Here is a 20706-nt window from a genome sequence, read left to right on the forward strand (position 1 = left end):
TTCTCCAGATGAGCTACAAAAAACTTACACTCTACGCAAAATTTTATGTTGTGTCCACATTAAGAAACATCTAATTCCATAATTATTATTATTCTCGATTAGAGTCGTGTTAAATTCTGTCGTTATTGTTGTTGCTGTTTTTAATGTTAAGGCAAATTTCGTTCAAAAATAAAGTAACACTTTTGTGAAACACCAACAGGTAAAGTTGAAAGGCAATGGCTGTTGTCCACTATTTTACAGGAACCTGTTACCACATTCACAGTCAAGTACAGTGATACCTCGGTTCTCGAACGCCTTGACTTTCGACCAAATCGGTATTCGACCAGGAAATTCGAGAAAATTTTGTCTTGGAATCCGAACAAATATTTGGAACTCGAACATCCGAACGTCCGAGATGAGCCGAGTTTAGCCGAATGGCGTTCATTCTGCCCAGCGCGCCTTGCTTGCGTCATCAGTGTGAGTGCAGAGAGAGAGAGAGAGTCACGTTTTTGTGGAGAGAGTCATGAAATGTGTGCAAAATGGGCAGAAATCGCAAATTTTGTTGAACAACATCACCCTGATAAAGTGGTAGCAAATAGAGCAGTTAACATTTTTAATGACAATGTTATGTCCACTTTCCGCAAAATTTTGCAAAGGAGAAAAAAACAGCAAACAACTGACAAATTCTTCCGTAAAGAAATCAGACCAGCAACTGCAGAGCAAGATTCTGATTCTCCTCAGCAAAAGATACAGAGAACAGAAACACCAGAAGAGCAGTTACCCTCTGTTTTTATTGAAGAGGACTCAAAACAATAACCATCCCCCTTCCCTCCTCCCTCCACATTCATTCCCTCCTGCCATAAAGTTTGGTACAGGTACAGTAAATGAAACACAATTTACTGTACTGTACAGTACATTTTATTTTGCTTTTGTTTTAATAAATACACTTTTATTTCTTATTTCTTGTTGAGACTCATGTTTTTCTACATATTATATACAAATTAGGCCAGTAAATAGGCATTTTCTGGGGCTTGGAACGAATTAATCCAGTTTCCATTATTTCCTATGGGTTTCATTGCTTCGGTTCTCGAACAATTTGGTTCTCGACCGTCCTCCCGGAACGAATTATGTTCGAGAACCGAGGTATCACTGTATTATGACTTATCGGGATCCCTACAGAACTTTTTTCTTTTCCTCCTGAATGGTCCACGCAACCTTCCGGTCTACGAAATCACACAGCATCCTGAAGTAGTCTTCACCTGCGCCATTCTGGGCATGGCCCCGCGATTGTAAGATTCATTGTGTCCTTCGTGCCCGTTCTTGCTTGACAATGAAGTCTCTGAGACAGTTCTCGCAACATTATTGTTATCATTTTTCCCGAAATGGTCTTGAGATTGGTTTTCACCTTTCCCCTTCACCCCCTCACGATCTGGTGGTGCTGCTGTTGCATCTTTAGGACGAGGGTCTTTGACCTGTGGGTTTACTTGCGACTGTACCACGCTGGTTGTCAAGGGGTTGATGTGCTGGTCAATCTTGGCCACGATCTCGTCAAACTTTGACCCTTGCCACTTCTCCTGGAGGCTGGGGTCACCCGTGCAGTCTATGTACAACAACTGAGTAAGTATCGGTCCCATCGGTCCCGGGGGAGGCCAAGAAGTAGTCTCCAGCAACAGAGGAACAATTGGCTTGTGAAGCGCATCAGCTAAACTCACCTGACAGGAAGAAACGAAAAGAGTATTTGTAGAGAACCAATGTGGAGAGAAAAGGGTAAACATGTACAACAATATGTTGCTATCTTTGATGTGTCAAAAAATCCTTGTACAAAACAAAATACTGTTAAAAAATATTGTTGCTTGTCTACTTTGTTTATGTACTTCGCCTTTTAACTTAAATAAGGTCGGAAACTGTTTACACTTTGCAGATCTGCAAGTGTATTCAACGCCCCTTTTTGTTTGTTTGTTTGTTTGTTTGTTTGTTTGTTTGTTTGTTTGTTTGTTTGTTTGTTTGTTTGTTTGTCTGCCTGCCTGACGTTGGAATGCTGTTGGCACCACTGCTCACCTCCCGCCTGCAGTTGGCGGACAAGGCGTACTTGGGGGTGACGCACGACAACACCACGCGACAACCTCGCAGCCCGCGGTCAATCTTGTCGTATAACGAGTCGCCTCCCCCCATCTGCATTATGTCCAGCCAGCACGTGTAGCCAAGGGCAGTTAATGATCGATACAGCTTCACGATCTGTGGTTGTCTACCCCACTGGTAAGAGATGAAGACGTCTGGCGAGGCCGATACCTGAGGCCGAAGGAAGAAAACAAAATGATGATGAAAGGTTTTGAGTGATCCGTGACAGCTTTTCGAACCGAGTCCATTATTTTTTATGTTTTATCCAAAAGCTAAATCATTCAAGTCAAGACAAGACGAATGATCATGATGTTAATTATACCTAAAAAGTTCTCTCCTAATTATATATTTAGGATACTTTGAGTGAAGCTTTAGATGCCTGACTTTTCTGGGAGCCATCATTTTCTAAGGATACCATCTCCTCTCATTGATATACTTTTAGCTTACTCTCTAAGGAATCGAACTGAGTAGACTAGGAGAAGGATGCTGCGCCACATGGGTATGGAACCGGTGCGCCTCTAGTTTTGGATTCCAGGGCTCTAAGCATTCTGACCAAACACCAACCTTATCGGAAGTTGCAGCGGCGACTGGCGCAGATTGAGTTTCGCCTTTTTTAGATCGGTTTTTGTCCACCGTAACCTCCTCGATCTTTGGAATCCACCAGTTTTTGTACTCTGCAATGTTAACATCAGGTAAGCATTTATATTAGCGAAAAGAAACTGCTTCTAAAGTTGAAAGAAAATGCAGTTTTGAGCAAACAAATAAGAAATGTCAAACAACGCACATAACAAAGACTACCAAACAACCCATACAACAATAAATATCCAACAAACCACATAACAAGAAATATAAAAATAACCATATAACATGATCATGCAATGCATTCTTTTCAACTTTATTGTCTTTATTTCTCAACGATTTTATTTAACCATAAATGTATCAAATGGCTGGTAGGTTAATTTTTAAATGAGATTGTTTGAGTTTCCGTTCCCATAAATTGATACACATCTAACTAATAAAATATTTTCGTATAGAATTCTAATAAATCACAGAAAAGAAGAAAAATTCACAAAAAATTAATAAATAGCAGAATGGGTCCGTCAAGAGAACGGAAGCGCAGAACAGTTTTAATTTAAAGAGAGATTTGGTGAAACAAACTGTTCCCATACTGCACATATATGTTCTTTTGAGATTGTATACGAGTTGCACTAAAGAACCTGCAAGAAAGTTTCGAGGCTCACCTGGCTGCACTGCAGCTTCGTCCGGAGTGACTCCGTTCATGGACAACTGCATGAGCAGCTCCTGGAATTTATCCAAGGGCCAGTACCGCTGGTCAGTTGTCTGCTCCTTGTCTCGCTGGAAAAAGCGGACGAACAGGTATTCGCTGAAGATGGGGCCCATGGAACCAGGTGGCGGCCATGTTGTTTTCTCCATCAGCAAAGGGATGATAGGTTTGCCCAAACTGACGGACAGGTTCACCTGAAGGTGTTAAAACCATGAATAAAATTCTGCTAACATTTTACCGGCAGTTTCAGGAAATTATCGTCAGAGACATCCAGATAGACACAAAACTACTGTTCGAAGAGTTGCGATAAGTTTCTTGCAGGGATGTTTCTTTCACCCACTCATCTTACTGTCTTTAGAAGGATTCTGACCTCTCTGTTACAGTTGGGCGACTTGGCGTACTTCTCTGTCACACAACTGATGACCACCTTGGCGCCGCGGATCCCGGAGTCGATTTTCTCGAACAGCTTGTCGCCCCCACCCATCTGACCCACGTCCATCCAGCAGCTGTAGCCAGCCATCTCCAGATGTTGGCGTAGCAGTCGCACCTCGCTCTGGTGGCCCCACTGGTAGCTGAGGAAGATGTCAGGGGGCTTGGTGTATTCAAACTCCTCGTCTTCCACCACAGCTTCTGGAAAAAAAACAACCACAGGTGAGTCTGGTTAAACACTGTCCGCGGAAAATGTCGAAAGCACATTTACAAGCGGTAAAAACCGTTCCTCTGAAACCTGAAACAGAATAGGTAAATCAATCCTGTCCATTATTTGTAATTCTGAAATAGATGTGATGACAACAGTTGTTGCTATGTGCAGCTGTTTTCTGGATAATCTCCACACGTGGGTGTAGCTACCTGTTTATCCGAACTGATATCCTCTTTGCTTTATCTACAGTCGTCATAGTTCACAAATATCAACAGTAGTCTAGAACAGAAAAAGCACCAACAAAAACTCCCTCTCTTCTCTCTTCTGCGGATGCTGGTTGGGGGTAGGGGTGGCAAGGGAGAATGATCTCCTTTTGCTAAATTGAGATGGGGGATAATTTTCGAGGTGTTGGAAACAAATGCGGACAACATGTTGTCTCAATCTTTTTTTTTTTTTTTTACCTTGCCCTAGTACTTATGGGAAGGGTCTCAATAGAATAAATTAGGGACAGTGGGTAGCCGAATGATCAGACCAACGGCCTCCAAACCTAAAGGTGCGCACACTTCTGGTTGGATACCCATGTGACCCGGGTGTCACTGCCCTCACAAAGCTGGCAGACATAAAAGGTGAGGATTTGACAACCCTCCGACCGTAGGGTCAGGGAACAATTTTTACCCTTTTAATTAAAAAAAATTAAACCTTGTGGATATTTACAAACTGTATTATAAATATATATATAATTATAAAACATCTTTTACTAACCTGCATTCTTCATGGCATTTTCTACGATCACAGCAGCATCTAATCGGCTCATGGCTTGAAGGGCCGTCAGCACCGCGAAAGTGGCCTCCCTTGTCTTGTGAGTGGCGTACCACTCGTTGAGCATCGCCATGCACGGGTCGTGCTGCTGGGCCCAGCTCCGTATGTCGTCGTTGCTGTAACCAAGGCGACTGGACAGAAGGCGCCAGTCGTGTTCTGCTTCAGGGTTGAGGAGTTTCGCCACGTCACGTGACCAGAACGGGGCGTGGCTTAACGTCTGAAAAAGGGAAATACTCGATTTTAACGACAAAATAGAAAGGTGTGCAGCAGTTCTCAATCACCGACAGAGTGTGACGCGTGCTACGGATGTAAGTCCGTCACATACCTTGCCATCGATCTCCTCCACTTTGATAACCGTGTCCTCAACAGTCTCCTCCACCTGATCAAGGCGCTGTCCTTGACCTGCTACGTCCTTCTTGACGATGTCAATGTCCTGCCCTTGACGTTTCACCGTGTCCTTGACCTCAGTTACTACTTTCTCGTTGTCGTTAACGCGAATGTCAATGTCAGCGACTTCCACTTGAAGAGCTTTCAAATCGTCGACGATCTTATCCACACTAAGACAAAGAACAGAGAAAATCTTGGATTCTGTGACTAGATACATTATAATAGAATATAATAGACCTTCCAAGTTCAATTTTAAAACAATACTTACGTCTCGTTAAATTTTGTTTTCTTCAAATTTCTTATTTTCAGTATGAACTATTTTCCTTAAGGTTTTTAAAACTTTGTGATTTGAAAAATAAAGTATGTAAACTGACTCATTGCTCATGTACATAGGTAGCGGAAACTGGGGTTCTCGAGGTCAACTCAAGGGACACGAACAATGCACAAAGCTCCTTGGCCATACCTTCTTCCGTCCAGCATGTCGAGGATCTGACCACACAAAATTCTGTAGTCTCCGTCTTTCGTTTCCTCTTTAATCTTCTCTATCCTCGAACGATGCTTTTCAATGGCGGCACGGTGTTTGTAGCCAATCAGCCTCATGGCATTGAGTGCAGCCAGGGTTGCCGTCTTGTCATCATAGGTCTCGACTTGTTTTATCATGCAATTCATTATTTCTGGGATGCCTGCCTAAGAAAAAAATCGAAATTTTTAACATTCCAAATTATTGTGTCCTGTAACAATTAATCAGATTAAACATCCACCAACTGATCAAGATTGTAAAACCTAACGGTGTTTCAACGCAAGCTTTATGAACAGATAGTTCTTTTAATAATAAATTCTCGTTAGCTGCATTCTGCCTCTTTGGATTCATTTCACTTTCTGTTAATGAAAATGCTTAAGTTACTGATAACCATATGCAGTCCAAGACAGGCTTAGATTATTCGAAGTCAATGTTGTTTGTTTGTTTGTTTGTTTGTTTGTTTGTTTGTTTGTTTGTTTGTTTGTTTGTTTGTTTGTTTGTTTGTTTGTTTGTTTGACGTTTAAAGTTTTGAAGAATGGACACTGAGCTGATAAAACTGGAGCATAAGCTGAAGGTCCTGAATATTTCTTAGGACAAGAAAGCAAGATGCTATACTACAGTTTGTTGGTGCTAGTACTTCGTTATTCCCTTCCAGCTTCAGGGCGTAGAACTGAAGTATCCGATTTATAAAGGACAGGGACAAAGGTTGCCAGAGGCTAAGGTTCATCAGCTCGTTCAGGTGAGGCGTGATCTTGTCCGACCGTTTCTTTGTGATCTCTTCCATTGTCATCAGCAGCTGTATCTGGTTCCCTGCGTCCTCCCTGGCTTCTTTCATCAGAGCCACCATGTTATCCTTCGTAAACAGCTGTGACACAGGGGCAGAGAAATATTCCCCATTACTATTTGTATAATTTAATATTTCCCCATTACTATTCGCAAGAAAAATAAAAATTCTTATTCTTTGCTACCAAAGTTTGTCGTTCTTTGTATCGCTAATGGGGAGAGAGGTTGATCAGTCGCATTATTTCCTTTCTCTGTCTCTGTCTAGCTCTCTCTCTCTCGCATGTACACATACACAGCCAGTTAGCCAGCCAAACAGACAGACAAAGACGGACTGATAAATCAAGATTTAACCTCCCAACCAGCCAGTCGGCAAGGTATTGTTAATGTTGTTGTTAATGTTGCGGTAAAAGGTCAAGTCCCCGTGAAACTAAATGTATTGTTGTTGTCGTCGTCTTCGTTGTCATTGCTGTTCTCTTCCTATTTTTGTTCTTCTCTGAAGAAAAACCTTTTTAAGAATGAAAACTTACATCTGGTTGGTGTTTAGCTACTTTCTGTATAAGCTGCAGCATGTTGCTCCGTACAGAGCTGTCTCCGCTGTCCAGGTAGTTGAACAGAGCCTGAAAATGTTCGGCCAGCGGCTGGGGGTTGTATTCGTAACTGTACAGAACGCTAGCTGCAATGGTTCAAGAACGAGAATATTCAAAGAACTGAGACTGTCTGTGTAACTCGCAATGCGAAGACCTCGCTGTCATTCATCACCAGAACTTTCTTCTTCACAAGATTACGAGTGAGCTCATGGGCAAGAGGTGGAAAGAGTAAGTAAGAAGCCTTAATCACAGCGAAAACACTATATATAGGTCTGAATATCTATAAAGAGTATTCGTCACATCTCATACAATAAGTTCCGATACTTTATTCTTTCGAGTTTTGTGATATTTTTTCAGCAGCTTCTGAATTACTCATTCCCTTAGCCAATTCAATGTTAAATCATTTCTAGCAGCCCACAAGTAGTAAACTATTTTTTTTAATTAATCTTGTGTAAGAACATGAGCATAATTAGGGGAGACTAGTTACTGTTGCTCTAGGACTAGTAAATTATAGGTTCTCTCCCCTAGTTCGGCCTTTAAGAAGGGAATAAAATCACAAAGTAAAACGAAAAAAATGTAGATAAAATTCAAACAATGCAACAGTTCCTTCCCTGAGATGATTGCATTAAAAACAAAAAAAAAAAAAAAAAAAAAAACCGAAAGATATAACCCTTTAGAGAGGTTGTAAACATAACCCTGTAGAGAACCGTGCGTGTCAACTGTGCTGGTCAGCTTAGGAAATATACGGGCGCAAAAGTATTGTGCAGAAAGTTTTTCTCATCCTTTTTGTGTGCCCGTGATTTTCACGTAATGTTCACCCAGGTGTCGAGAATTTGACAGCGTGTATCCATAGAATGCGTCAGTCAGTCGGTCAGTCAGTCAAACGGATAATAAATTAGCAACCGTCACGTTGCGACGACCCTCGACCCTTTATCTCACTAAAATGCAATATTACATCATTTCCTTGTAAGTGAGAACACAGATGGATGGAATCACAACGGAAATAAAAAAGATGCCTAACAAAGAAGGGACAAAAGCATCAGGAGAAATTAAATCGTCGGAGACTGAAGTCGCGAAGCTTTTGTGACTGAAAGAGAGCCGTGATCAAATAAAAACTAAAAACTATAAAATAAAATCAGTTAAAAAATTTTTTAACACTTTTATTTGATATGCACTAAACATGGATTTTTTGTTTAATGATTTTATTTAATGCATGTAACGTGAAATATAAAAATGTTAGCGACTACTAAAAATCTGATCATCAGTATTATTAAAAGAATTTTTACTTATTTTATTAGTAATTAAAAGTTAAAGTGTTCATACTGAGGAGACTGCTGTCCTCCGTGTCCAGGAACATCTTGATCACCCTGTCGATGTAGGGTGCGAAGAGGTCGCCAGATAAGCTGATGATGGTCATCATGGCACTGGCAATGCTTCTGACATTGTCATCATAGGATGTGAGCATGTCCAGGACTCCGGGCACCAGGGGCGCCGCTCGCTGGATTTCGTTCATCGTCTTCAGCTGTAAGGTCGAGCCACACTTCAAAAACTTCAGAACAACTATTTTATCGTATAACACTATAACACACCCTGCCCACGCACTACTTATTTCCTGTGTACAATATAATTTCCTGCAAGCCCACTGAGGTCTGGATTATAAATACCCTCCTGTCACCTCGAGTGCATGCATTAAAGACATACACAAGTAAAAAAAGCGAGGTCCACATTAAGTGATCTCTAACTTAGTCCACATGAGATGTAAATATGAAAAGCAGGGGCATATTCGTCCCCCCCCCGGATTTTCTTTATCTCCCCTCGATTACTATGCAGCCTAGCAAGTCTATGGACTGTGGACCTAAAAAATATCAGCCCACCTCCAGAGTCTGCTTCTGGATCTGGTTTCCAATGACAAAACCCTGCAACACCTAGCCTGTAACTCATCCATAGTGTAACTAGTCCATATTATAGCTTACCCAGGCTATAACTTTGAACCCAGCTTGGCAGAGCAGGATATAAGTCACACTGCCGGCACTTCCAGTCTCCGGGTGGATTGGGTCCGCTTCCTGGCAAAACTTCACCAGTGCTATGAGCTCATCATACTCTTCCCACGTGAATGCTCTCCCGTCTCTGAAAACGAACAAGTCCAAGATAAAGGTGCTAGTGAAAGTGTGTATGAGTGTGTATGTCTGCTTGCATGCGTACCCTAAGCAATATAAAAGTTGTGCCGCACTCCTTCCGAAAGCTGTTATATGATGGAAGCTAGCATAGCAACACTGCCAAACATACGCTTGATTGATGAGGAACTCCAATTTGAACATATACATGTATTATACACTTATAACTGGAAATATTATATCAAGCAAAGTAAATCTCCTTTATGTTTAGTTCGTTTCATTCGTTCGTTCTGTGTGTTTTTTTTTTTCTTCTATTTTGTCTTTGCTGAATATAATGACGACAACGATGATGGTTGTCCCACGATATCAGATGGCTTACAGTAACAATGAAGGAAAGCATAAAACATTAATTTCTGTATTTTCGTCTCGATGCATAAAGTATCGTACTTAACACAATCCATGGCTTTGGCAAAGAGGTCTATCGTCAAACCGTTGAGTTTCCAGTAGTCTCCTTCGCCATTCCAGCCGTAGGAATCGTCTGCTAGAGCCGCGGTTATCCGCCTCACCGTCTCCATGATTAAGGCCTTATCTTTCTGGCAAAATACATACATATCTGCATACTTAATCCACCCATCCATATATGCATAATCCACCCATCCATCCATACGTACATACATTTATTTGCTTGACACTCAGATTTTATATGAAATCTGAGAATTAAACTTTGTAAAAACTTCTTATTTTCGTAAAATCAATATATTAATTTTCCACTTACTTTAATGTTGAAAGATATTTTGTTGGCGATCTCTTTGCCCGCTGCAAACAGCTCAGGATTGCGAGACTCCATGATGTCGAGAGCGCGGTGAACCATGTCGCCTGTGATTTCCCCGACCAGTTTCGCAGTTCTGGGAAACAAGTCGAACTTGAAAGAATCTTCCCAACCCACAACCTGTTCCCACAAAAGTCTGTCGACGTCAGTGCCATTTCTTCGTCTCTCTTCGATATATATGTATTTTAAAAAACCCATCTACTTATTGCACACCCTCGCACATACGAGTGACAAAAACACAGACCATCCGACAGAGAAACACAAAAGTGAAAACAGAAGCTGGTGATATCGTTCTGTGTTCATGTGGCTGTAATTAAATGTAAATAGCTCATGTTAATCTTTGGGTATACTAGCTTTTTGGGGTATATTTTCCTGGATGTAGATGACTAGACAAAAGATGTCTAGAACATGTCAGAGGAGAAGTCTACATGACAGCTGGTGGTGGTGGTGGTGGTGGTAACACTATACTTACTCGAAGCCCTGGAGCAGATGTTCCACCGTGTTGTTGTGGTATTCGTAACACTCCTCTCTTTCCGTATCTGTTAACCAGTCGGGTAATGTGAAGTTAGACAGCAGCTGGAACAGCTCCTTCACGTGCGATGAATATTGCTGCAATCACAAATCTTGTTTTGTGCAGACAGCACAGTATTTTTCATGAAGAACTGCTGTGGGTTTAATGATGTAAACACGGGATATGGAGATGGGTTTCAAGTGGTTAAATTACAGAAAATACTATTAGCTGAAAGATGCTTGATGGTATTCATTATTAGAAGTATGGTGAAACATCTATACTGTTCACTGATAATTTTCTGATTATTTTTTTAATTAGGATAATTTTTTTACAATATCATTTTATTGCTCTACAACACCTGACATGTCTTGTTGACAGTGGGACTTTTAATGTAAGTACCTTCCATTTCAGAAGATTTTCTTTCTCTCGCAAAGCATAGTACGCGGCCTCTAGGCACTGGGAGGTGTGGTGTTTAAGGAGCGACTTGACCATGGCAATCCACAGCTCCACGTGTTCTTTCGATCTACAACGACATTAACCGAGTATATCATGTCAAGTCCAAAACATGGATGACAAAGATAAGATTAAAAAAACGACTTTTTTGCAAATTTAAAGGCGTACCCACAAATTTTACAAAAATACTTTACAAACAAAACAAGATCAGAGTTATCTCGCGGACTTTTACTTCTGTAATCAGGTGACATAGCAACCGTTACATAAAGTAACCGAAACAAAATTAAGGACTTGAATTGACAGGGAGATAGGAGGTGGGGAGAGACTTCATTTTTCCATTTCTGGATGCATAATAATAAAGGTGTTTAATTTATTAGAAACAGTACCATTAAGGTGTCAAGTGTAGTGTAAATAAGCAGGTGAGGCAACTCAGATGACTTACTTGCCCATGGCTGGACTGAGGCACTCTTCCATCACTGGCTTTGCAAACGTCAGTGTCAGGTACGTCTCATCCTTCACGTGATCCAGTAGGTGAATGAACTTCGTGATCAAACCTTCGAACAGCTTTCCTTTTCCCTTACAATTCAGCACACAACTAATTAACACGCATTCCCACACACCAGTTTGCTATTCTTTCATACCTGTACTACAATCATATTCCCCTTATTAGTTTGTTTACCTGAGTCTCATTCACCCTTACGGTCAAGTGATTATGTAATTATATTTTTCTGTTTTGTAACGTGATTATTATGAAGTATTTCAGTTTCACAATAACTATTTTGATCTCAGTATCTTTAAAACTTAACAATAATCATTAGCTTTATTATCTGAAGACCTTTAATTTATCATCTAAAAATGAGTAAATAAAATTAACTGAGGGCAAAGGGAGAGGAGTAATTTTCCTTCGCTCACCCCGGACCCCAGAAACGTTTTGGAACGCCATTGTCAGCACCAGACACAGAAGTACTGATATTTTATAAATATTCCAGATTGTCTTTAACGCAGTTGTGATTATCCACTACAAGGCAATATTTCATTTAAAACTCTGTTGTGGTTGGTTACAGAAGCATCGGAGTGTAAAAGACATGCATACAGCTGCTTGCACATATACCTGTCTTACCTTGACATTCTTTGGCTCAATGCTGTTGAAGAAATCGCCGATAGCCTCGAAATGAGGTTTCGTTCCATCACACCCGACTTTCTTCACTGTCAAGTCCAGCGCCAAGTCCAGTATTTCATTGTAAACCTCTTCCAGAGCACCAGCCGTGCTTGAAACAAGAACATGCCCCACTGTGTGTCACTGCCACTGAGCTTGAAATGTTTACATTATTTGACAGCTCTATCAGATATCGGTTATATCAATTCATCCTAAGCATTCTTTGAGTATAAACTAAAGAGATTTTCAAACTGAAAGAGTTCCACGTAAACTGCATTGCGCAGACTGCGTGCGAGCCAATATCTATCAGTCTATCTAGCTCTTTGTCCATCCATCCGTCACTTCATGCTTGTGTGATTTGTTTGTGTTTTCTTTCTTTCTTTCTTTCTTTGTGTGTGTGTGTTCCTTTACTTGACAGCTGACAGCAAGTCTGACAAGAAACATTTGGTCTCCTCTCCGACTGTCTCAGAGTGTGGAAATGTTGGGTCTGTGATGACTTTTCCCAGGTCTGTCAGGTGGCGTCGAAGTTCTTTGGCGTCTTTGATGTTCTGAACAACAGTAAAAAAAAAAATAATAATCTCTGAAACCTTCTTTAAAAGCTGACCCTAGTTCCACAATCGGCAAAACAGATGTGCACAAACAAGTAATAGAAATTTACCCTGTGCAAAGAAAATCTTTGTTAATCAACATGTCCATATGCATGTTTTACCAAATCAGCTCAGTCATCTTGTACTTACTCTTGTACATAGACTGACAGAGGCTGAGAAAGACATTGAGACAGACTGACGAAGCTGTGAAAGATCAGGACATTCGCCGAAATGTGAGTGAAGATGTTGCTCACCTCAAGCGTCCCTCTCTCGTAAGTGAAATCCATCTTGCTTTATCGGATTTCTAAAGAGCCGAGTAAATGCTCACCTGGAATAAAAAGATAAAGATCAAAACTACCTTGCCTACCTTTGTAGTAAGAGTGCAGGACTCAAGCTATCGATCATCTGCTTTGAGGTCGAGCACATCAACCACAAGGATAGGGAGCACAGATATAGTTGTGATTAATGTACGCTATATTAAAACTATATCTATACTATATTAATAATTATAAACTTTTCTGAATTGCTCAGAAAATCAGAATTCTTCCGTGTAGTTTCATTTTCTTTCACAGTAAGATATTTTTTTAACAATATGTCGTCACAGGAACACTTCAAAATTATTCTTAGAACCTTTTCATATTAGCAACCTGCGAGCAATAGCATGCAAGACTGCCATCGTTCATTTTGTCAGAGAGGCAGCATGTCCACAGTCTACAGGTTTCTTGCTGAGAATAGAAAGACGTAGGCGAGAGGGCTAGGCTGTGATTTATTATTGAAAAATGACAACAACAAAATACCAGTTATGTATAACTGCTCGTTTGCCTTTGTGTCTGGCAGCCTGTCTGACTTAGCCATCTTCTAGTCTCGACATCATCGTCATCTAGCGCATTATCACCATTTTACTTGTTGATGTTTTTGTTTGTTTTGTTTTTTTCAAAGCTACCACAAAATAGCTGTAGTGGCGCAAATAATTAAATTAATAAAAATAACCTGCAATCGATTGTAGTGCTAAAATCTGTTTGCACGACCTCATATTCAATCGGTTTGACTGATCTTGTGGTCATAAGATTGACATAAATACGACAAACATCTACTGTGTTTGTACACAAACTGTGTACCTGGCAGCATTGTGTACAATTAAGGTCCCCCGTGAACATTTCATTCAGTCAGGTAAATCGTGTCATGGGAGACAAACCTGCATCTGTACCTACCTTGCTCACTGCCCCTGTCGCCTCGCTGACCTTTGACCGGCAGACGTGCGATAGCAACACTCACCCTCGTCACATCCCACAGCTCGGCTCACAGAGCATGTAACAGACTAGATGTAAGTAAACATGAATGGCTCGGCAATACGACCGACTTTCGCAATGCTGTAGTTGCTGGTGCAATGTCGCTGTCCGTGTCGCAGTGTATTGTTGGCTGATCGCCGCGTCGCTCGGTCGTCGGTGTATATGTTCGATCACTCCTCAGAGACATTAACTGCCAAACACATTCAGTATGTAAGCCTCTCGGTCCTTGGTGTATGTTCACAGGCAACTGCTAAACACATTCAGTATGTAGGCCGTCGCCACGATCACGCTGCTCACCGAAAGGGAATTCAAAGCCCTCGCGGCCTCCATAGTAACACTTAAACAGACGCTCGCGCAAAGGTGATTGGATCGAAAATTTGTTTTCAACCAACATCGATTCGTGCAAGTGTCTTGAGATGACCTCGCCAGTCGAATGTGACAGTTTACAGCTGAATGAATTTATCATATAACCTCATGCAACTGGGAGCATGATTATCTTCATTTCTACTGACAGCACACATGATGGATGCGTCTACTGACAACGCTTTAAACTATGAAACACATAAAACTAAACACAAATTAACTAAAAAATATTTTTGCCAGTCATAAGTATACTTACAGACTTCAGGCTTCAGATGCTGCTGTCAAGCTTCTGTGGTCTGCTTTAAACAAGGGTAACTAATAATTTAAGCTGAAATTTGCAGCAGATTATGTTCCTTATAACTGGTGATTGTAGTAAGTAGTATTACCTTAAGGGAAAATTAAAAGCTAAGGTGTCGTTTAGACAAAGATATTCACGAACACCCGCGGGCTTAGGCATCTTCGCATTAGTATTTGTTGCTTGCAAAAGTGTTGTTTGTAATTTTTTGGGGGGGAAGGGGATGGGGGGCGCAAGGTAGAATATTATCTTCCACTGCCCACCCTTAGTATTTTTGTTTGTTGCTGTGTACATGCACTGGTTGGAGAAATAAGGGCAAGTGAAATACTGGCTTTCAAAGTGATGGAACAAAACAAGCAAAAGTCTAAAAGATTAATTTGAAGACAGCAGTCACAAAGAAAATTAAAAAATTCAGTTCAGATGTGTAATAATTAATTCAATGTCGCAAGAGTTGCATTTTGAAGTAGTGTAGATTACAGATCCATATGAACTGTATCATTTCTCTCATCTGAGTTTAACACAGTTTCTATGTATTGTTGACTGAAAATATTTCTGTCGATAGAACTACTGCCAAATGTTGGGAACCCTTTAATAATTATATCTGACAAACCGTTTATAATGAATTTTTACTTCTGTTGCAGCACTAAAGGTCTTATTGAAGGAGAGCATTGTTTTGATACAATCAGACATGAGTAAATCACTCCTAGCTAGATTCGGCTCACGGATATACTGCATAGCAAGAGTAAGCACACGCACTCATGTTAAAAGATTCTATGCAACAGAACTGGAGAAGACCAACTCTGGAAAAAGTTTTTCCACAACAAGTGACAAAGTAAAGCAGTTAAAAGTGAAAAAGACTCTAATATCATCACATTTGCAGCTCCATGAAATAGATTATTCAGAGAAGGTGAGAGATATAAATTATGGCAAAAGAATGGCACCTCTGGTCATAATATTCAACTGGCTCAGTGCCAAGCCTACAGCAGTACAGAAGTACTCTGCACTGTATCACAGTATTGGTTTAGATGTCCTGAATGTGCAAGGAAACTTAGGCAGCTTTCTGTGGCCCCCCTTTGGCTACAAAATAGCACTTGAACTATATGAGTACCTAAAAGAACACCAAGCACCACATAGGCAGTACTTTATTCATGCTTTCTCGCTGGGTGCTTACATCTACACCATTGCATTGGAGCAAGCTGCAAGAAAACCCGAGGAGAGCGGACATTTTCGAAACCATGTCTTAGGACAGATTTTTGACAGCATTGTGATTGGAACATATGATAATATGTCTCAAGGAATCGCTCAGGTAAGATTCTTTAAAACCTTTTGGTGGAGATATCTATTGAAAACATTTGACAATGTGCATAATTAACAGATGCCAATATTGCAATTCGAGTTAAACACTTGTTTGACAGTTTGTATAATTAACAGGTTTCAGTATGACAATTCAAGTTAAACTCTTTACAGTTTACTTGGTAGTTAAAAAAAATTGTCTACTTAGCTCATGAGCAAGTTTTGAAGTAACCCTAAACTGTAAAGTTTAAAAACATTTGTTGAGATGCACATTATCTTCATCACTTTCAGATTCTTCCCCAAAATAAAGCATTTCAACTGGCTGTTTTGAAGACGCTGGATTTATATTACAGAATTACTCACAGGACCACTAAGGACACTTATGACCGTCTGGTAAAGTGCTTCAAAGATGAGCCTCTTTGCGTGCCAACACTTATTTTTTACTCTAGGGATGACCCGATGTGTTGTGCTGACACCATGGATACAATGTTAGCATTGTGGAGGTCACAGCAACCAGATTTTCCATATGAAAGTGTGTCTTGGCCACAATCCAGACATGTTGCTCACCTCAGAGAACATCCTGAGGAGTATTTAGCAGCATGGACCAAGCTCATGAGTCGGCTACAATTAGCTTAGTGGCTGGAGGACTTGCATCTGTTGCATATTAAATTGCTGTTTGCCACAAGGTTTCTAAGTCCATATCTGTGATCTCTCTACTGTCTTCCCACATCAACTACAGATCCTATAGCTTGTGATTATTGCAGCATAAGTCATGGTCATGATTATGTCATTACAGTTCCTGTCATTCGCAAATCACACCTGGCGACTGGCTTTTGGTTTCTAATACTGTGCCCACTTCTGTAGGGGGAAGAGAACCTACATGTGGTTTAATATGTTCCAAGGGCCAAAAACCTGTGTATTTTTCTAGATTGTGCTCAGAATTCTGCTGTACACTATATGGTTGCACAGTACAAAGCAACAATGCTTGTGAAAAATGATTGGTTGATAAAATCCCAATTATATTATTCCAGGGACTTTGCTCAGAATTTATTAGCTGCTTTATTTTGAATCAGCAAGATATACTTTCTAGTTTTCTTATTGTGTCAGCCAAGATTTACACATTCAGGCAAAAGTGAAGCGCCATGGGCTGTGGTAGGTGCACATATGAAAAAAGCACATAAAAGTCAGAGTCCAAAGAGGCATCATGGGGTATGGTCAATTTACACTCTACCATTGACTTAACAAGTCAGATACGTAACTAATCATGTAATGCATAAATAATGGGGAAAGACCATGAGAAATATCACATAAAACAAAAACGGAAACCAATGGCACTGATTACTTCACAATAAGTAAAAGTTACCTGCATGTTAAAAAGTGTTTTAATGGACCAGCCATGAACATAGTTCTGTCTCTAATGGGTCCTACCACAGACCTTTGGCAAGGAGATGCGCGTATGGTCAGAAATATACAAATCGCCGGACTTGAAGATACTTCCTCCTCATGATTATCTCCCTCTAATAGAAAAATTAAGGACATTGAACGACTTTCTGGTGAATAAATTAGGGAAAATGAGATCCCTAGAAATGAAAGGTTCTGTAGACTCTAAAACACTAAGAATGTAGGGGATGAATTTCATTATCTATTTAGCTGTAAAAAAATTTCTGACCCGTGTAAAAATAATTGATCGCCTTACTATGCTCACAATCCTAATGCTTTTAAATTCTCAGGGGGATGGGATTGGTGTTTTATACTGAGCCAGCAACTAAGACTATATCACGGCAAGGCAGCCAGCCCTGTAAACATATACCACATGCAGAGAAAGAACAGCTTGCCAGAGACGAGAGCTTAACCCAGGACAGCCAATCCTCATCATATTGGTGACAGGCACTAACTGTTGCACCACTGGACTGCCCCTGCTCATAAATTCCATTCATTATAAACTTCAAAATATAAAAAGACCCTCACAAGATTAGCTCAATTTGTTATTATCGAGGACAGTGACCTAAAAAAAGATTAATAGAATGTGTATCTGTGAGATATATATATATATGTGTATGCCTTCGCGTGTTTATATTCTTTCTTTGATTACAAAAGCAGATATACTTTATAGGGTTTCAAAGGGCTAGAAGAAGAAAAGAATGAATGATACAGAAAATTATTTGTTAACATATTAGCTGTTATAGACCAACCAGTGAGTGTTAGCGAGACTTATTTTATAGACAGAAATGTGTGTGTAGGTGTGAGAGACATTGTATAGATAGGAATGTGTGTGAATATGTATATATTGATATATATTTTAATATTTCAGTACCTCTTAGAGGGTGAAAGAATAGAGGGTGAATCTTGAGTAACCAGAAAGAAACTGAGACTAAACCAAGAAGCTTATCCAGTAATATAGGTCTGTAGGTGCTCAACAGCAGCATTCATACTTTTAAACTACCACATCGGGTTTTTTTTTGGTCTTTCATTAATACAAGAATTAAAGCAAAGCACTAAGTGATACAACCTCTGATGGATTTAGCAGCATGCACTTTTTTATTTCACATTTGCAACATGCAGAATGACAAATTTGCACATGTAAATACATGTACACCAACATGCACAGATCCATTTATATATATGCTCTCTCTCACACACACACACATGTACCATAATTTTGCTTAACAAATCTGCCAATAAAACGTGTTTGCAAGAAATTAAATACAGGGAAATTCTATTTATCTTAAAAATCCTGCACGACTTTACAAGTTAATATCCTTGAAAAAGGAAATCATCACACAGTCCCCCCTTGCATACACAGTTCACTGAATTAAGCTCACTTCGATGCACCTGTCTTAAGAAGCATGTATCAGTACACAGTACGGTATATACAATGACAATGACTTATGTTATTATGTTCAGGAAGTGCTCAAAGATACAAGTCACACATTCTGAGAATAATACTGATACAGATTTCATGCATTAACAGGTTTCTTGCCGATGAGCTTATCATTTGTAGTCACAATTATGATCCTGGCATTTTTTAATCAAATTTGCATATACTTAGTCAATACACTTTATAGGTGTCAACCTGCTTGTGTCAAGGGGACAAATCTTGCTGACAATAGAACTGCTTAATAAAATTCTAGAGAGGAGCAGTATTATTCTTGCATAACAGAAATGGCTGGAAATTACAAGTAAAATAGTTATAAATGGATCTAAATATATCTATTATACTTTTAATAATTTGACCAAAAATCATTTAGTATTCTAGTGCATCTCACATGTACGAATGGTGCTATGAACCTGCAACTTGTTTTCCAATAGAGTACAGGACGAGGCTGTAACAGATACAAGGACTAGACTGCACCTGATTGGAAAAACCTTCACTTTAACAAGCGTTACATAACACTAAACTTAATAAGGCAGTAAAACAAAGTATATATATTATCAAAATATACAGAGTAAGAAGTCCTTGCCAGCAGGTAAATAGGAAAATGTCTTGAATGACATGATAAAGAAGCTCAGTTTATGAACTTGAAGTATCAAAAAAAGGACATGAAGTTAGGCACCATACTGCTTTGATCCATTCACACATATAAACATAATTTATCTGTTCATACCAACCTAGGCCACAAGCATGCAACTGAATGCACATAGATACATTAAGCTAGCATCTTTCATCCTAAACTTCATTACTTTTCTGCTTTCAGAAGCAAGCATGAACAAATCAAAATGCATCAGCTCCACAAGCTCAATGAAAGGTTACCTAAAACATCCAACCCAGCTAGAAACACAGCATTGAAATAAACTGATTAAGATCCTGAAACTTCCAGTCTAAACTAAGTAAAATCCCAATCCTGCAGTAAACATCCAGCAAAAAGACCTGTTAGCTGCCAGTCACATCTACTGATGTTGCTTTAACTGAAATGGTTGGTTATCTTCTATGTAAAGAGGTTCACACCTTTAATTATGATGCCTGCATGTGTTACCCTCCTCTCTGTGCCACCAAACAAATTTAACAGATGATCCTTTTACTTCCCAGGCCCCACTGTTTGGATTCTCTACCCCTTTCTCTTCAAACTGTGACTACATTTGACGCTTGAAATCCATCCAAAATTCCTCCCTTGCATAATCAAGTTTACTACTCCACTCAGTTCTCAGTTCCTCATCGATGCACTTTGTTCATGGTTGCCACGGTACCATCCATTTGCTGTCACATGTTTTTTGTATGGTTACTGTCAGTTCATTTGTAGTCTTTCATGTGCAGCACAGTGAATTTCCATACACATGGGGAAATGCACTTTACAAACACAATTATTATTATAACTATAATTTGCACCTTGTGAAGTTGGACTGAGCTTTCTCAATCAAGTTTATAAATCCCAAGGGAATCTACACATGCTAGTGTCATATAAACATCCTCACCTCTTCATTCATTTACATGCATCCACTGGCATGCACAGGCACACAAATGTCTGAATGCATCACTGAATTTACAGTTGAGCAGAAATTATTCTTTTATTTTATATTTATATGGGGTAGTTTCTGTGTGCTATGTTATCACTCTTGCTACTAACATTTGCCTGTCTTGGTTTCCATGACAAGCTAGATCACACACAGATGACAAGGTAGTATGTTGATACCAGTTGGAGCTCTCCTCATATCTCTTTTTGCAGCACTTCTTGATAATTTCCTTCACTTACAACTGCAAGA

General features: G+C 39.8%; 3 protein-coding genes across 11 annotated transcripts in view; 1 reads left to right on the top strand and 2 right to left on the bottom strand.

Moving 5' to 3' along the window:
* Window positions 1-14116, bottom strand: LOC112553754. Of its 2 annotated transcripts, XR_003097100.1 has the most exons (22): window positions 13980-14116; window positions 13023-13096; window positions 12593-12729; window positions 12146-12293; window positions 11468-11601; window positions 10972-11095; window positions 10534-10670; window positions 10008-10137; window positions 9680-9825; window positions 9092-9245; window positions 8442-8640; window positions 7059-7204; window positions 6386-6613; window positions 5692-5915; window positions 5167-5398; window positions 4785-5058; window positions 3753-4012; window positions 3339-3576; window positions 2662-2771; window positions 2038-2268; window positions 1134-1691; window positions 1-269 (listed from the first exon to the last, which is right to left on the bottom strand). XR_003097100.1 is itself a non-coding variant. In XM_025221174.1 (21 exons), the coding sequence occupies exons 2-21, from the start codon at window positions 13053-13055 to the stop codon at window positions 1203-1205; spliced, it is 3774 nt and encodes a 1257-aa protein (XP_025076959.1). In that variant the 5' UTR covers window positions 13056-13096; window positions 13980-14116; the 3' UTR covers window positions 1016-1202. The 2 variants fall into 2 exon arrangements, 1 of the variants encoding a protein (XP_025076959.1); XM_025221174.1 differs by lacking the exon at window positions 1-269 and having other exon boundaries at window positions 1016-1691.
* LOC112553759 (transmembrane protein 53-like) lies at window positions 13959-18712 on the top strand. Of its 3 annotated transcripts, none has more exons than XM_025221186.1 (3): window positions 13959-14092; window positions 15357-16021; window positions 16300-18712. In XM_025221186.1, the coding sequence occupies exons 2-3, from the start codon at window positions 15404-15406 to the stop codon at window positions 16642-16644; spliced, it is 963 nt and encodes a 320-aa protein (XP_025076971.1). In that variant the 5' UTR covers window positions 13959-14092; window positions 15357-15403; the 3' UTR covers window positions 16645-18712. The 3 variants fall into 3 exon arrangements, with proteins under 3 accessions (XP_025076971.1, XP_025076973.1, XP_025076972.1); XM_025221188.1 differs by having other exon boundaries at window positions 14027-14092; window positions 15360-16021; XM_025221187.1 differs by lacking the exon at window positions 13959-14092 and adding an exon at window positions 14595-14731.
* LOC112553757 overlaps window positions 18521-20706 on the bottom strand; it is a 26718-nt gene continuing 24532 nt past the window's right edge. For all 6 annotated transcript variants that reach the window (XM_025221183.1, XM_025221182.1, XM_025221185.1 and 3 more), the window contains exon 26: window positions 18521-20698. In XM_025221183.1, the coding sequence (XP_025076968.1) occupies window positions 20652-20698 (47 nt within the window). In that variant the 3' untranslated portion in view covers window positions 18521-20651. The remainder of the gene's footprint in view (window positions 20699-20706) is intronic.

The sequence above is a fragment of the Pomacea canaliculata genome, linkage group LG13, assembly GCF_003073045.1.
Source record: "Pomacea canaliculata isolate SZHN2017 linkage group LG13, ASM307304v1, whole genome shotgun sequence".
NCBI classification, from domain to species: Eukaryota; Metazoa; Mollusca; class Gastropoda; order Architaenioglossa; family Ampullariidae; genus Pomacea; species Pomacea canaliculata.

Excerpts from the sequence above, each read along its gene's own strand:
- LOC112553754 (XM_025221174.1), bottom strand. The coding sequence starts at position 13,055 with ATGGATTTCACTTACGAGAGAGGGACGCTTGAG. Across the intron at positions 12,730-13,022 it reads ACGAGAGAGGGACGCTTGAG|AACATCAAAGACGCCAAAGA; the intron begins GTGAGCAACATC and ends ACTGTTGTTCAG. Across the intron at positions 11,602-12,145 it reads TTGAGCCAAAGAATGTCAAG|GGAAAAGGAAAGCTGTTCGA; the intron begins GTAAGACAGGTA and ends CTGAATTGTAAG.
- LOC112553759 (XM_025221186.1), top strand. The coding sequence starts at position 15,404 with ATGAGTAAATCACTCCTAGCTAGATTCGGCTCACGGATATACTGCATA. Across the intron at positions 16,022-16,299 it reads TGTCTCAAGGAATCGCTCAG|ATTCTTCCCCAAAATAAAGC; the intron begins GTAAGATTCTTT and ends CATCACTTTCAG.